This window comes from Martes martes, assembly GCF_963455335.1.
Source record: "Martes martes genome assembly, chromosome: 15".
In the NCBI taxonomy this organism is placed as follows: Eukaryota; Metazoa; Chordata; class Mammalia; order Carnivora; family Mustelidae; genus Martes; species Martes martes.
Window position 1 is genome coordinate 57,290,499 of NC_137903.1, and position 13,524 is coordinate 57,304,022.

The following is a 13,524-nucleotide window of genomic DNA, read 5'->3' on the forward strand; positions in this document are numbered from 1 at the left end:
CTTACTGTCTCTACTACCTCTAGCCACTTCTCACAGTGTCTGTGTACATAAGTTCCATTAGACTTTATAGAATGGACAAATGGAGTTGTTTCTCAAATACTTTTCAAGCAAACAAGCAAAGTCATTATTAAATGTATAAAGAACCAAATAGTCATGGGGAAAGTAGTGAAAGATGCATGGAACACAAGGGAAAACAGAGAGACAATAAAGAGTCTCTCTTTTATGACTACTTAGTCATGGTCTTTCAGTCTCTTATTGGAATAACTAATAACTGAACAAAATACTTTTATTGGAGGAAAATCCTAGAAATTATTATAAAACACAACTACCCAAACGTTCTTAAATACAAAAAAGATTAAAACGTCTAGATAATACTAGAATTTTTACATCTGTTTGTTAAGAACTGATGAAAGAAATGCAGAATAATGGCGTTCAAGAAATCTCATCTACTAAACGGAAAAACATTCCTTTTAAGTATTTGACATTTTGTTCATAAATCTGGCTGAATGGTTCTGCTTTTTATTCAAGCTACAGTGGCTTAGGCAGAGTTCATTTCTCTAGATTCCTACCTACCAACAATATTATTTCTAGCTATTAGCAGTTTTCCATCATGAATAGGACAACAGAGTTGTCACAACTTCTCCAGTTTGGCTTAAATGTTCCTGCTCTTGCCAAGGGTCACCTTACCTCCAACAGCCATGAAAGAGTAAGTACCAAATATGGGAGGAAAGTGTGAAAAAGAGAATTGATGGAAAGTGAAATAAAGAATAGAGGCTCAAAAAATAAATGGGACAAAGAATATGATGAGATAAGCAAAACCCTCTCTCCAGAACTCCTGTACAGACTGTTGAAAACTCATCTGTACCAACCCTGTGTATAAGGAGAAATATTAAACCCAAACTGGGCATCAAATACAAAATTACCTACAATTTCTATGATTGTGCTGAACATTTAGCATGTGCTCAGGGAATAAAAACCAGGTTGTATCACTCACCTTATCAAGTTCACTTGTCAGTTTTTTATTTTCTTCAGTTAATAATACTTTTTCTCGTTCATACTGTTGTTTGAACTCATTTTCAAATTCTTCCCTTTCACTTTGACTAACACGATTCAAAACATAAGGGGGAAAAAGGCAATGGAATTAAAGTTAAAATAACATATCCCCGATTGGCTACTGTACCATGTGCTTTTATTCTGATAAGTTACATATCTTGAATGTACCAAATCCCAATCTTCCCCCTTAAAATTAAAAGTCACATTCCTTTCAATTAACAGACTTGTCTGCCTAACAACGGCTACCTTGCTTTTCATTTGAAAATCTGAGAAGACATCTGTGATTTGTAGACTTCATGATTGTGCTCACCTTATTTGGCTTTATATGTATCAGAAAGTATGGGAAAATGAAGAGGTTAGGGAAAGAAGGGAACACATGGGCCCCAACATGTTTCCTTATACTCAGCTCAAGACTGTTAGCAAACCCTCAGTGAAATTTCCAATAATTCTCTCGATATATTCAGCCCTTCCTTCCTTCTTACCTAAGTACCTACCTATACACATATGCATACATACAAAACAAATTTAATATTATAAAACTTATTTAAAATGATAGTTCTGAGAAGCACAACTGATTCACCCTCAGAGGCAAACATAGTGCTAACAGACTTTCTGGAAACCACCTAATGGAGAAAGAGGAATCAGTTTTCAAACACTGAGTTGAAATGCAGATGAAGAGGCTTATATTCTAAAGAACCAAAGAGTCAATGAAGAACTCAAAGAAATTAAAAAAAAAAAATACAAGAAGACAAATAAAAAATGAAAATTCCATGGTCCAAAATCTTTGACACAGCAAAAGCAGTTCTAAGAAGGAAATATCCAATGATACAGGCCGACTCAAGAAATAAAAAGCTCAAATAAACAATTTAACTTTATGCCTAAATTGGGGGGAAAAAGACAAATGAAATCTAAGGTGAGTAGAAGAAAGGAAATAATAAAGATCACAGCAGAAATAAATAGGGATTTAAAAAAAAAAAAACCCATAATGAAACCAAGAACCGGTTCTTTGAAAAGATAAACAGAACAGATAAACCCTTACACCCAGACTCATCAAGAAAAAAAGACTCAAATACATAAAATCAGAAACAAAAGAGAACTGAACCACAGAAATATAAGAATAAGAGAATACTATGAAAAATTATATGCCAACAAACTGGACAAACTACTTCTAGTTTTTCTGGGATAAATTCCCAGAAACACACTATCTTCCAAACTGAATCAGGAAGAAACAAAAAAGTCTGAACAGACCAATTACCAGCAGCAAAATTCAATCAGTAATCAAAACACTTCCCCCAAATAAAAGTCCAAGACCAGATGGCTAAACATGTGAATGCCACCAGACATTTAATGAAGAGTTAATACCTAACTCTTCTCAAACTGTTATAAAAAATAGAAGAGGACAGATATTTTCCAAATACATTCTATAAGGCCAGCATTACTCTGATACCAAAACCAAAGACACCACAAAAAAAAAAAAAAAAAAAAAAGAGAGAACTACAGGCCAATACCCCTGATGAACATGGATATAAAAATGTTCAACAAAATACCAGCAAACCACATTCAACAATATATTGAAAGGATCATTCAGCATGATCAAATGGGATTTATTCTGGAATGTAAGGATGGTTCCATGTACACAAATCAATCAACATCATATACCACATCAAGAAAACAAAGGATAAAAACTGTATGGTCATCTTAAAAGATGAAGAAAAATCACATGACAACATTCAACTTTCTGTTCATGCTAAAACCCTCAACAAAGTGGGTTTAGGGGGAACACACCTTAATATAATAAAGGCCATCTATGAAAACCCCACAGTTAACATCCTCCATAATGGAGAAAAACTGAGAGCTTCTCCTGTAAGGTCAGAAATAAGACAAGGGTGTCCACTTTCACCACTTTGATTCAACACAGTACTAGAAGCTGTAGCCACAGCAATTAAAGAAAAAAAAAAAAGGGATATGAGGACCCATACTGGTAAGGAAGAAGTTAAACTGTCACTATTTGCAGATGTCATACTATAACTAGAAAGCCCTTAAGACTCCACTAAAAAAAACTATTAGTAATAAATGAATTCCATAAAGTTGTAGGATACAAAATTAATACCCAGAAACTGGTAGCATTTCACTAATACACTAATAACAAAGTAGGAGAAGGAGGAATTAAGAAAACAACTGCATTTATAATCACACCAAAAAGAATAAATAAGATAGCTAGAAATAAACTTAATTGAGGTGGTGAAAGACCTGTACTCTGAAAACTACAAAAGAAACTGAAGATGATGTAAACAAATGGAAAGATAGTCCACGCTCATGGACTGGAAGAATTAATATTGGATAAATGTCCATGCTAGCCAAAACAATCTACAAGATTCAGTGCAATACCCATGAAAGTAGCAACAGCATTTTTCACAGAACTAGAACACGTAATACTAATATTTGTATCGCACCACAAAAGACCCCAAGCAGCCAAAGCAATCTTGAGGAAGAACAAAAAAGCTAGAGGCATACTACAAAATTTCAGAGACTACCAAGTTGTAGTAATTAAAGCAGTAAGGTACTGACACAAAAATAAACACACGGATCAATGGAACAGAGACTCCAGAAATAAACCCACACGTACCAATTAATCTATGACAAAGGAGGCAAGAATATACAATGGGGAAAACACAGTCTCTTCAATAAATGGTGCTGGGAAAACTGGACAGCCATAAGCAAAAGTATGAAACTGGAGCACTTTCTCATACCATACACAAAAATAAACTCAAAATGCATTAAAGTTCTAAATGTGAGACCTGATAAAATTCCTAGAAGAGAACACACGCAGTAATTTCTCTGACGTTGGCCACAGCAACATTTTTTTAGATATGTCCCCTAAGACAAGGAAACAAAAGCAAAAATAAACTGTTGGGACTTTATCAAGATCAAAAACTTGCACAGTGAAGGAAACCATCATTAAAACAAAAGGCAACCTACTGAGTGGGAGAAGATATTTGCAAATGACACATCTGATAAGAGATTAAAATCCAAAATATAAAAAGAACATATACAAGTCAATAAAAAAACAAACAGGTAACCCAATTAAAAATGGGAAGAAGACCTGAATAGACATTTTTCTAAAGATAACATACAGATGGCCAACAGACACATGAAAAGATGCTCAACATCACTGATCATCAGGGAAATGAAAGTCAAAACCACAATGAGGTATCACCTCACACTTGTCAAAATGGCTAACATAAAAAAATGGCATGAAATAAGTGTTGGCAAGGATGTGGAAAAAAGGAACCCTCATGCACTGTAGGTGGGAATGCAAACCATCGCAGCCATGGTGGAAAAGAGTATGAAGGTGTCTCAAAAAGTTAAAAATAGAAATACTGTATGATTCAGTAATTCCACTATTGGGTATTTACCTGAGGAAAACAAAACACTCATTTGAAAAGATTATATGCACCCTTATGTTTACCATTGCATTATTTACAAAGCAAAGATAGGGAAGCAACCTAAGTGTCCATCAATAGACAAATGGATAAGGAAGATGTGGTATATACATACACCATGGACGATTACACAGCCATAAAAAGGGATGCGATCTTGCCATTTGTGGTAACATGCATGGGCCTAAAAGGTATTGAGCTAAATGAAAGAAGCCAGATCTAGAAAGACAAATACCGTATGATTTCACTCACATGTAGAATCTAAAAAGCAAAACAAATGAACAAACAAATGAAAAGCAGAATTAGACCCACAAAGACAGAGAACTGATGGTTGCCAGAAGGAAAGGGGAGTGGAGGATGGGCAAAATGGGTGAAGCAGAGCAGGAGGGGCAGGCTTCCAGTTATGGGATGAATAAGACAGAGAAATAAAAGGCACAGCCTAGGGAATCTAGTCAATGATACTGTAATGGTGTCGTACAGTGACAGATGGCCGCTACACTGGTGAGCACAGCATAACCTGGAGAGAAGGTGAATCGCCATGCTGTACACCTGCAACTAAGGTAACACTGTGTGTCACCTTGTATTCAATTAAAAAAAATTTAAAGAGGCTTATATCTTAGCAGTAAATGAAATTCACTATGGATCCGTTCTGGAAAATTTCATGATTAATTCCAAGTCAACAAAGAACTTAAGTAATGGCTGATTTAAAAAATGTAACCTTAAAAATCTCTTACATCACTATATTATAAATGAAATTACATTTTAAATTATAAATTCTGGGAAAATAAACCATCCTGTGTATACAGGCAAATTGGCCACTTTAAAAAAATTATCTATAGTCAAACTTCAGTTATGTTTGCATCCCAATGTTTACAGCAACAATGTCCACAATGGCCAAAATATAGAAAGAGCCCTGATGTCCACTGATGGATGAATGGATAAAGAAGATGTGTGTGTACACACACACACACACACACACACACACACACACACACACGGGAATATTACTCAGTCATCAAAAAGAAATGAACTCTTGTCATTTGCAAGGATGTGGATGGAACTGGAATGTATTATGCTAAGCAAAATAAGTCAGACAGAGGAAGCACATGATTTCACTCTCTCATGGAATTTGAAAAATAAAACAGGATCATAGGGGAATGGAAGAAAAAATAAAATAAGATGAAAATAGAGTGGGAGACAAACATAACTCTAGGAAAGAGACTGAGCGTTGCAGGAGGGGAGGGTTGGGGGGATAGGATAAGTCGGTGATGGACATGAAGGAGGGCACATGATGTAATGAGCACTGGGTGTAACGTACAACTCAGGAATCACTGAACGCTACTTCTGAAACCAATGATACACTCTATGTTAACTAAATTGAATTTAAATAAAATTTTAAAAAAATCATCTTTCTTGATTCAGAAGCAACTCCAAATAACAAACAAGACAAAAACTTGAGAAATTACAAAGAAGCCTTTCAGAAAAATATGTACACAAATGAACTGAGTAAAATTTCCAAGTAAAACTCTTCCTATTTTTTCCTACTAGCACTAAACAAGGCTGACGTCTCTTCCATATGAAAATAAGACAAACACACTCTTCCCTGAACCCTATGTCATGCTTCATTTGCCAATTCCCTGCCTTCCTGTTCATTGGGAACCACCTGGAAGCCTTGACAGGGTGTGCTGTACCCACTTTCTCATCATCTAACTGTTCCTTACCACACAAAATCAGGCTTCTGCCGCACCACCACCCCAAAAACCTGTTCTCACAACCGGCCATGGTCTCATTATCATATTCAATCTATCCGCCACCTTTGACACCGTCGCCCGTTTCCTCCCTCTTGAAATGCTATCTTCTCCTGGCTTCAGTGATGCCACGCTCTCTGGTTTCCAGCCTCCATCTCTGCCCTTGTGGACACCCTCTTTCTGTCCTTCTGGTAAATGCCCATCCTCCCAGGTATTCCGTTCCAGAGCTTGACTTCTCTCTGCACACCTCCCCTGAGCTGGTTCATCCACTGTACCACATGAGTCCAATTACCTGGTATGCTGATGAACGCTGAATTTAATATGAAGCTTTTCTGGGCTCCCTTCAACTGCTGACTTGGTATCTCCACAAAGACGTCTCACAGAGCACCTCAAATTCAACACGTCCAACTCAGGAGAGCGCCACACAAGTTCCTACCACCCTATTTACCGTCCTCATACACTCTACTATCCCTTCTCCTTCTCTAGGTGAAAAGCACAGCTCAGCCCAAACCCTCCACTTATACACCTGTTCAAGTATATGGTTTCTGCACTTTTCTTCCCATGTTGGATAATTCCTATCAGATTAAAACATGGTGTTATTTCTCCCATCTAAAAACAGAAACAAAAGGCAAAAATAATTCTTTTGAAATCAGTTTCTCCTCCAACTACTGCTTCCTTGCACTGCTTGCTTTTAAGAGATTCCAACTACTATTCTGTTTTCCAACTGCTTTCCTTCAAGTCTTGGATCCCACTGTGGGGCTCTTGCCCCTCTTGTTCCACTGAAATTGTTTTTATCAAAGTTACCAGTGAGCATCATATTGTTAAATTCAACTGTCACTGCGTGGACCTCATCGTACTTGATTCAGACCTCATCTCATGTAACATGTAGATGGATTTGATATGCTTTTATCACGTGGCTTCCAGGAAACCAAATCAGTCCGGTCTTCTTCCTATCATTCTCAGCTGTCCACTTGGCCATTTCTTCCTCATTTCCAAACTCCTAAAGACTGGAGCACCCCAGCGCTCAGTGCTGGACCTCTTTTCTATCTCTACCAATCACTAAGTAATCTCACAAAGTCTGTTTTAAATACCATGTGAGTGATAGAATACTCCCAGGATTTTATCTCTAGCCCTAAAATCCAGGCTGATCTATCCAATGGCCTACCTGACATCTCCACGTGGGTGTCTAATAGGCATCTCAAACATAACCTGTTTAAAATGAGCTCTCAATAACACTCCTATCCCAAACGTGCTTCCCTTGTACTGTTCCTCTCTAAATGGTAACTACAGTCCTATGCTAAGGCCCCAAACCTCAGTATCATCCTTGATTCCTCCTCTTCCTTTCTCACTCCATATCTAGTCCACCAGCAGAAAGCAGTGTCTTTACTTGTAAGGAGTATCAGAATCCCAACTCTTCTTACCACCACTGCTGCCTCCACCCTAAGCCAATGCACTATCCTTTTGGGTCTGGACTACTTCTAAATCATTTCCAGGCTTTTCTATTATCTAAGTCAGCCTGGTCTTAACCCAGTAGTCAGAGTAACCATGTTAAAACACAACCCAGTATTTGTCAGTTTTCCACTCAAAATCCTGCAGTACATCCCTGCAATGGTTTTCTCCCGAGCGAATAACCAGAATAACCACCCGTCACAAAGCCTTGCCCGATCTGGTCTGGCTCCCTCTTGAACCATCTCCTACTCGTCTTTCCCCTTAAGTCTACCTTGGCTATATTGGCCTCCTTATTATTATTATTTTTAATAGACCTATTTTTTAGAAAAGTTTTAGGTTCATAGCAGAGATTTTCCACATACTCCCAGCCCCCCAAACATGGGTACAACATCACCACAACACCACCCCCAGCAGAGTGGAGCATGGGTTCCGTCAGTGACCTTGCAGTAGATGCATCGCCTGGGTTTGGGACACATGTTCAACAACACACACACCCATCACAGCATCATGTGGAGGAGCTGCGCTGCCCTGGACATCCTCCCAGACACCTCTGCCTTCTCTCAAGCCCTGGAAACCACTGATCTTTATACTGTCTCCATAGTTTTGCCTTCTTGTTATTTTTTTCAACAGTTTGTTCTCTGTATAGAGCATTCTTCTCCTCCATCTGTAGAGATGTCTCCCTACTTTCTTCAGCCCTTACTTCAATTATCTTCTCAGCATTCTTTCCCAAGACCAGGCTATACAGACACTTAATTGCCCCCTCAATGCTTCATGGCCCCGTCCTGTGCTGTATTTTTTGTTCTTGGCATTTATCCTTACATAATATATTCCATATTTTACTTATTTTGTTTGTAGTCTTTCACCTAAATAAAGGAAAGCTCTGTAAGGACAGAGATTTTGTCTGTCCACTGCTACATTCCCAGGGCCTATAACAGAACAGTTGCTTTATCCACCAAAGGCCCCCAAATTTTTTTTGTTGAATGAATGGACCAAACTAAATAAATTTTGGCTTCCAATATAAGTTGAGAATAACAAAAGCATATATTCAGCTAAAATCCAGAAACAGGAGCATCACTAGCAATTTCTCTCATCTGGCCATCATGGCACCCAGGTTCTGGCTCTCTAGGATCCTCTGAGCCCACACACTTCCCTCCACCTTCACAGTAAGCACCTACGGTCCTGATCATCTCTCGAAGCCAGGTTCCCACCTGCCATCTGCTCCCCTCAGTCCTGCTCCACACAGGAACAAGAGTGATCTTTCAAAACCAGAAGTGCCACCCTGTCACCTGCCTTCAATGGCCTTAGGATGACGTCCAAACTCCCTGCTCTGCTTCATGATCTTGAGTCTACTACCCTCTGCAGACCCACTTCTCACCCTTTCATCTGTCTTTCTGTGGCTCCACCATGGGGAACAGCCTTGGTCTTCTGAACATGCCATGCTCCCCGCTTTTCTTCTGCATCCTAGCACATTCCGCTACCCCCGTCTGGACACTCTTCCACTGTTAATTTCTTCTTTCTTTGGTTTTGTCCACAAAACCCAGACATACCAAAGTCACCCTTTGTGCTTCATCTATGGGAGCTCCTGCATTTTGCCTGTACTTATACTGTCCCATTTGCTGCATGTCATGATGTAGTATAATCTCCTAATTATCGATCTTGGCTTTGGGCTCCTTAGGACTGCAGTACGTGGACTGCCCGTGTATCTCCAGCCCTTGACACACAGGCACAACAGGCATTCAGGAAATATTTATTAGAGGAGTAAATAAGTTGATTCTTACCTCTCTCTCCTGTTTTTTTCCAATTTGTCTTTCAAAATCATAATTTCCTTGTTGAGAGCAAGTTGCTGGCCTTCTGAATCATGAAGCTCCTTCTTCAGATTTTTAATTTCATTTGCATGTATTCCTTCTCTTTTAGACAATTCTTCTTCATAAAAGATACTTTTCTTTTCTAAATCAGTCTTTAGTTTGGTTATCTCTTGCTGATGTTCTATGCTGCACAGTCCTGGTGAGTAACTAATTTGTTTTTGCTATAGAAGTAATAACAAAAAATTGATTCATCTATAAGAATAATAAAATATCAAATAACTTCTTTCTATAAATAAAGAACTATTCTTATAGTTCAATATTATTTTTGTATATTATCATATAAATAATACTTTTTTCAATTAAAGCTATTCACCGTTTTTTGGCAATATGTTCCAAATAGTTTTCTCAGTATGTATTCCCTTATTGTGTTGTGTTTTACAGATTATATATTTGTAATTTCTGCTCATAGTTATATAATTATTTGTTTATATTTATATTTCTAATGTATACAGAACTATTGTTGGTGTATGGAGTGAGAAAAAAATCTACCTGGATCCTTTTTCTGATGTGGAACCAATAGAGAATTGTAAGTAGGTTTGTGTCTTTAGAAGATTTAGTGGGGTAGGGACTGACAAAGCTAGAATGTACAAAAAGCTTCTCCAATGGTCCAGTTAGAAAGACAAAGGTCTAAACAAACATCTTCACATCCACTAGAAAAAATGATAGGTTTCTTGGCATTTATGTAGGGCATTAGGGACAAGAAATTTAGCTGAAAGCCAACTTTTTAAGAAATTAGGATGAAATATATTCTCAGTAATAAGGTGCAAGGAAAATGCGAAGTTCAAAGCATCCTCCAGACAGTGGCTAAAGGGTGAACAGAAACAGACAGACAGAGATTATGCCTTTAGACCTCCTGAGCTTTGGAACTTTTCTGTTACTCTGCTATAGGCTATTTCCTAGGTGATCACCAATTAAAGTTTTAGAACCCAAAGAACCTATGGGTTTATGTCATGCTCTGGAGGACACTGTGTCCTTTTATGAAAACAGTTTTAAGGGCTGAAAACCTATTAACAGAAGTTGATTTAAAATTGAAAGAAAACTATCCCCCCTTCTTCACATTTGAGGTACATACTTTATTTATTTTTATCTTTTTTAAATTTAATTTTATTTTTTCAGTATTCCAGAATTCATTGTTTATGCACCACACTTTATTTATTTATTTTTTTTTAAAGATTTTATTTATTTTTTTGACAGACAGAGATCACAAGTAGGCAGAGAGGCAGGCAGAGAGAGAGGAAGGGAAGCAGGCTCCCTGCTGAGCAGAGAGCCCCATGCAGGGCTCGATCCCAGGACCCTGGGATCATGACCTGAGCCGAAAGCAGAGGCTTTAACCCACTGAGCCACCCAGGCGCCCCTATGCACCACACTTTAAAAGAAAAAAAGAAAAACCAGAGACACCCATTGGGCTGGAGAACTGTCTCTGGGGTACCCACTGTACTATCTAACCACTGACTAGAGCACCACTAGTGGTGTCGTGCCTACTGCATGCCAAGACTCAGACCGTCCGGCATCATGGGGGCAAGTCTGATACACAGCACTCCGCCAGAACTGGGAGGAGCCACAGCAAGTATGACTCTGGCTCTCTGTGTCACCACAAAATGAGGCCTCACTCGAGAGCTGTGGTCCTGACCACTTACCTATATGGCTCTCTCATTTTTTTCATCATCTAAAGAACAATTTTAGTTTGCTGTTCTGGTTTGTGTAGTTTGGCTGTTGGGGTAGCAGCAGCATGCACCGACGTTTCAAGCAAAAGTTACCCTGATATCAAAACCTAACAAAGATACCACCAGAACAAGTCATAGACTCAAGTCACTTGTTGCTAAGAATGTAAAAAAAGTCAAAATAAAATGCTGATAAAATCAAACTGTATGTTAAAAAAGAACAATCTACCCCAAAAGAATAGGTCTTACTGCAGGTATTAAAGGTAATTTAACACTACTAAACTTGTTAATAATGTACAAAGATGGCATTATGTTAATGAATTAAATTAAAATAAATCCATACAATAATCTCAGTAGATACTCATGTCCAAAAGTATTTGAGAAAATCCAATACCCATTCCAAGTACTAGCCCGAGTCCCACAATAAGACAAAAAACAAAAACAAAAACAGTAAAGTGATTCTTCTTTACCCATCTTGCAGCTATCAGACAAAATAATACCTACTGGTGAAGCACCAGAAAAACATACAAGAAACTAAGGAATAATTACAAAGAGGGTGTCTGTCATTATTTCTTACTTAGTTTTTAGGTATGGTGTCTGAGCAAGTAACATGTGCAACAGTTAAAGAAATGAGTGTTAAAGAGAAAAGTTATAAAACCATTCTAATTTCCATAGAATTGTTTGCCCACAAAATGTAAATAAATCCACTAAAAAGTGTTATAACTGATAAAGCTGCGTAAAGTAACTGCAGGTAAGATAAACACAAATTAACAATACTTCTCGGGAGCAGAATGAGCAATAACAAAACACAGTAAAAAATTTCATTGTTAATAGCAAAAACAATCAAAGAAAAATTATCAGAAACTAATACACGCATGTGAAGAATAACAATAGTGAGTAATTTGAATTATATGAAGAAAGGATAAGTCTTTTCAAAAGACATAAAAGACTTGAAACAAAATAGAAAAATACCTACTACTTGAAAGATTGAACACAGAGGTATTTAGTATTTCTCGTTATATTCCTTGTAAATATAATAAAACAATTAAATATCGGAGATGGCACACAGGTGTTGCTGTGTATCAGAAAAATACACTTGTAAAAATGCCAAAGAAAATCCTGGGGGGAAAAAGGGAGTAAAGAGGGAGAGAGAAGAATGTTCTTTTCAGATATTAAAACATACTGTACAAACCTTTAATAAAGTCTTAGTGTAACAGAGCTCTATCTCAAAATAATTTTATTCAATATACGAGAAATCTTCAATCACTGAGGAAGGCAGTGATTAACTTAATGGAACTGGAACTGCCAATTTAGCAACAAAAGAACAAAATGATTCTCACAACATCCCATCTAGCAAAACGAATTCCAAGTAACTTAGATTTAAATACATTTAGAAGCATACAGAAGTATAATTGACTAGAGTTAAATATTTTTAACCCCAACAGAAACATCCAGGAAAAGGCAGAATTACATACTGAACAAACTGAGAAAAGGACAAGCCAAGCTCTGAAGCAATAAAAGACACACCGAGGAAAGTAAGAACAAACCTCCTATGATTTGAAAAGGAAACAAGACCAAAACTAAAGGGCAACGATAAATGAATAAGCAGTTGTGGAAAAATGAAAGAAGTATCATTTTCACTATGTGAGGAGTTTATATGAATTGTAAGAGAAACATTCAGACTAAAATTTAAAAAGGCAAATAAGGGAATAATTCACAAAGAAAAAATATGATTAACAAACAATCTACTAATAAGGCAAGAAATGCCTCTTTTTATACTTGCAACAATTTGTGGCCTGCATCTAGTGCCTGAAAGTGACCTGACAACTTCATTTCCAGGTATCTATTCTAAGAAATAATACTAAAAAAGCAATGCACAAAAGTATTCATGGTAATGACAGTGTTGCCGAAGTGAAACGTAAATATTCAATAGCAGAGAACTGGATTGAGTGGATATCCTTCGTAATCATTAAAACTCTGACAGTTATGTAATGAGTGCAAATGCTTATATCACATGAAAAGTAAGAAAGTGAAAAATACACATGTTAAGGGTTAAATTGTGTCCTTCCAAAATTCTTGCTAAAGCACTAACCACCAGAACCTCAGAATGTGATATTTTAAAGAATGGTCTCAAATACTGAATGATCTGACTTACGCATGGAATCTAAAAGTTAAAAACTCTTGGGAGCAGAGGGTAAAAATGGTGGTTGCCAAGCGGGGGAGCAGGGGCAATGAGAGAATGTTGGAAAGGTACAAAAATTTCACACAGGTAGGATGAGTAAGTTCTGGAGATCTAAAGTAAAGCAGC

At 37.4% G+C, this 13,524-nt stretch overlaps 1 protein-coding gene across 11 annotated transcripts in view; it reads right to left on the minus strand.

Moving 5' to 3' along the window:
- Positions 1 to 13,524, minus strand: part of CDC42BPA (CDC42 binding protein kinase alpha) — a 324,273-nt gene that overhangs the window by 86,150 nt on the left and 224,599 nt on the right. For all 11 annotated transcript variants that reach the window (XM_080824347.1, XM_080824346.1, XM_080824345.1 and 8 more), the window contains 2 exons: positions 9,469 to 9,716; positions 995 to 1,100 (listed from right to left, as the gene is read on the minus strand). In XM_080824347.1, coding sequence (XP_080680473.1) covers positions 995 to 1,100; positions 9,469 to 9,716 — 354 coding nt within the window. The remainder of the gene's footprint in view (positions 1 to 994; positions 1,101 to 9,468; positions 9,717 to 13,524) is intronic.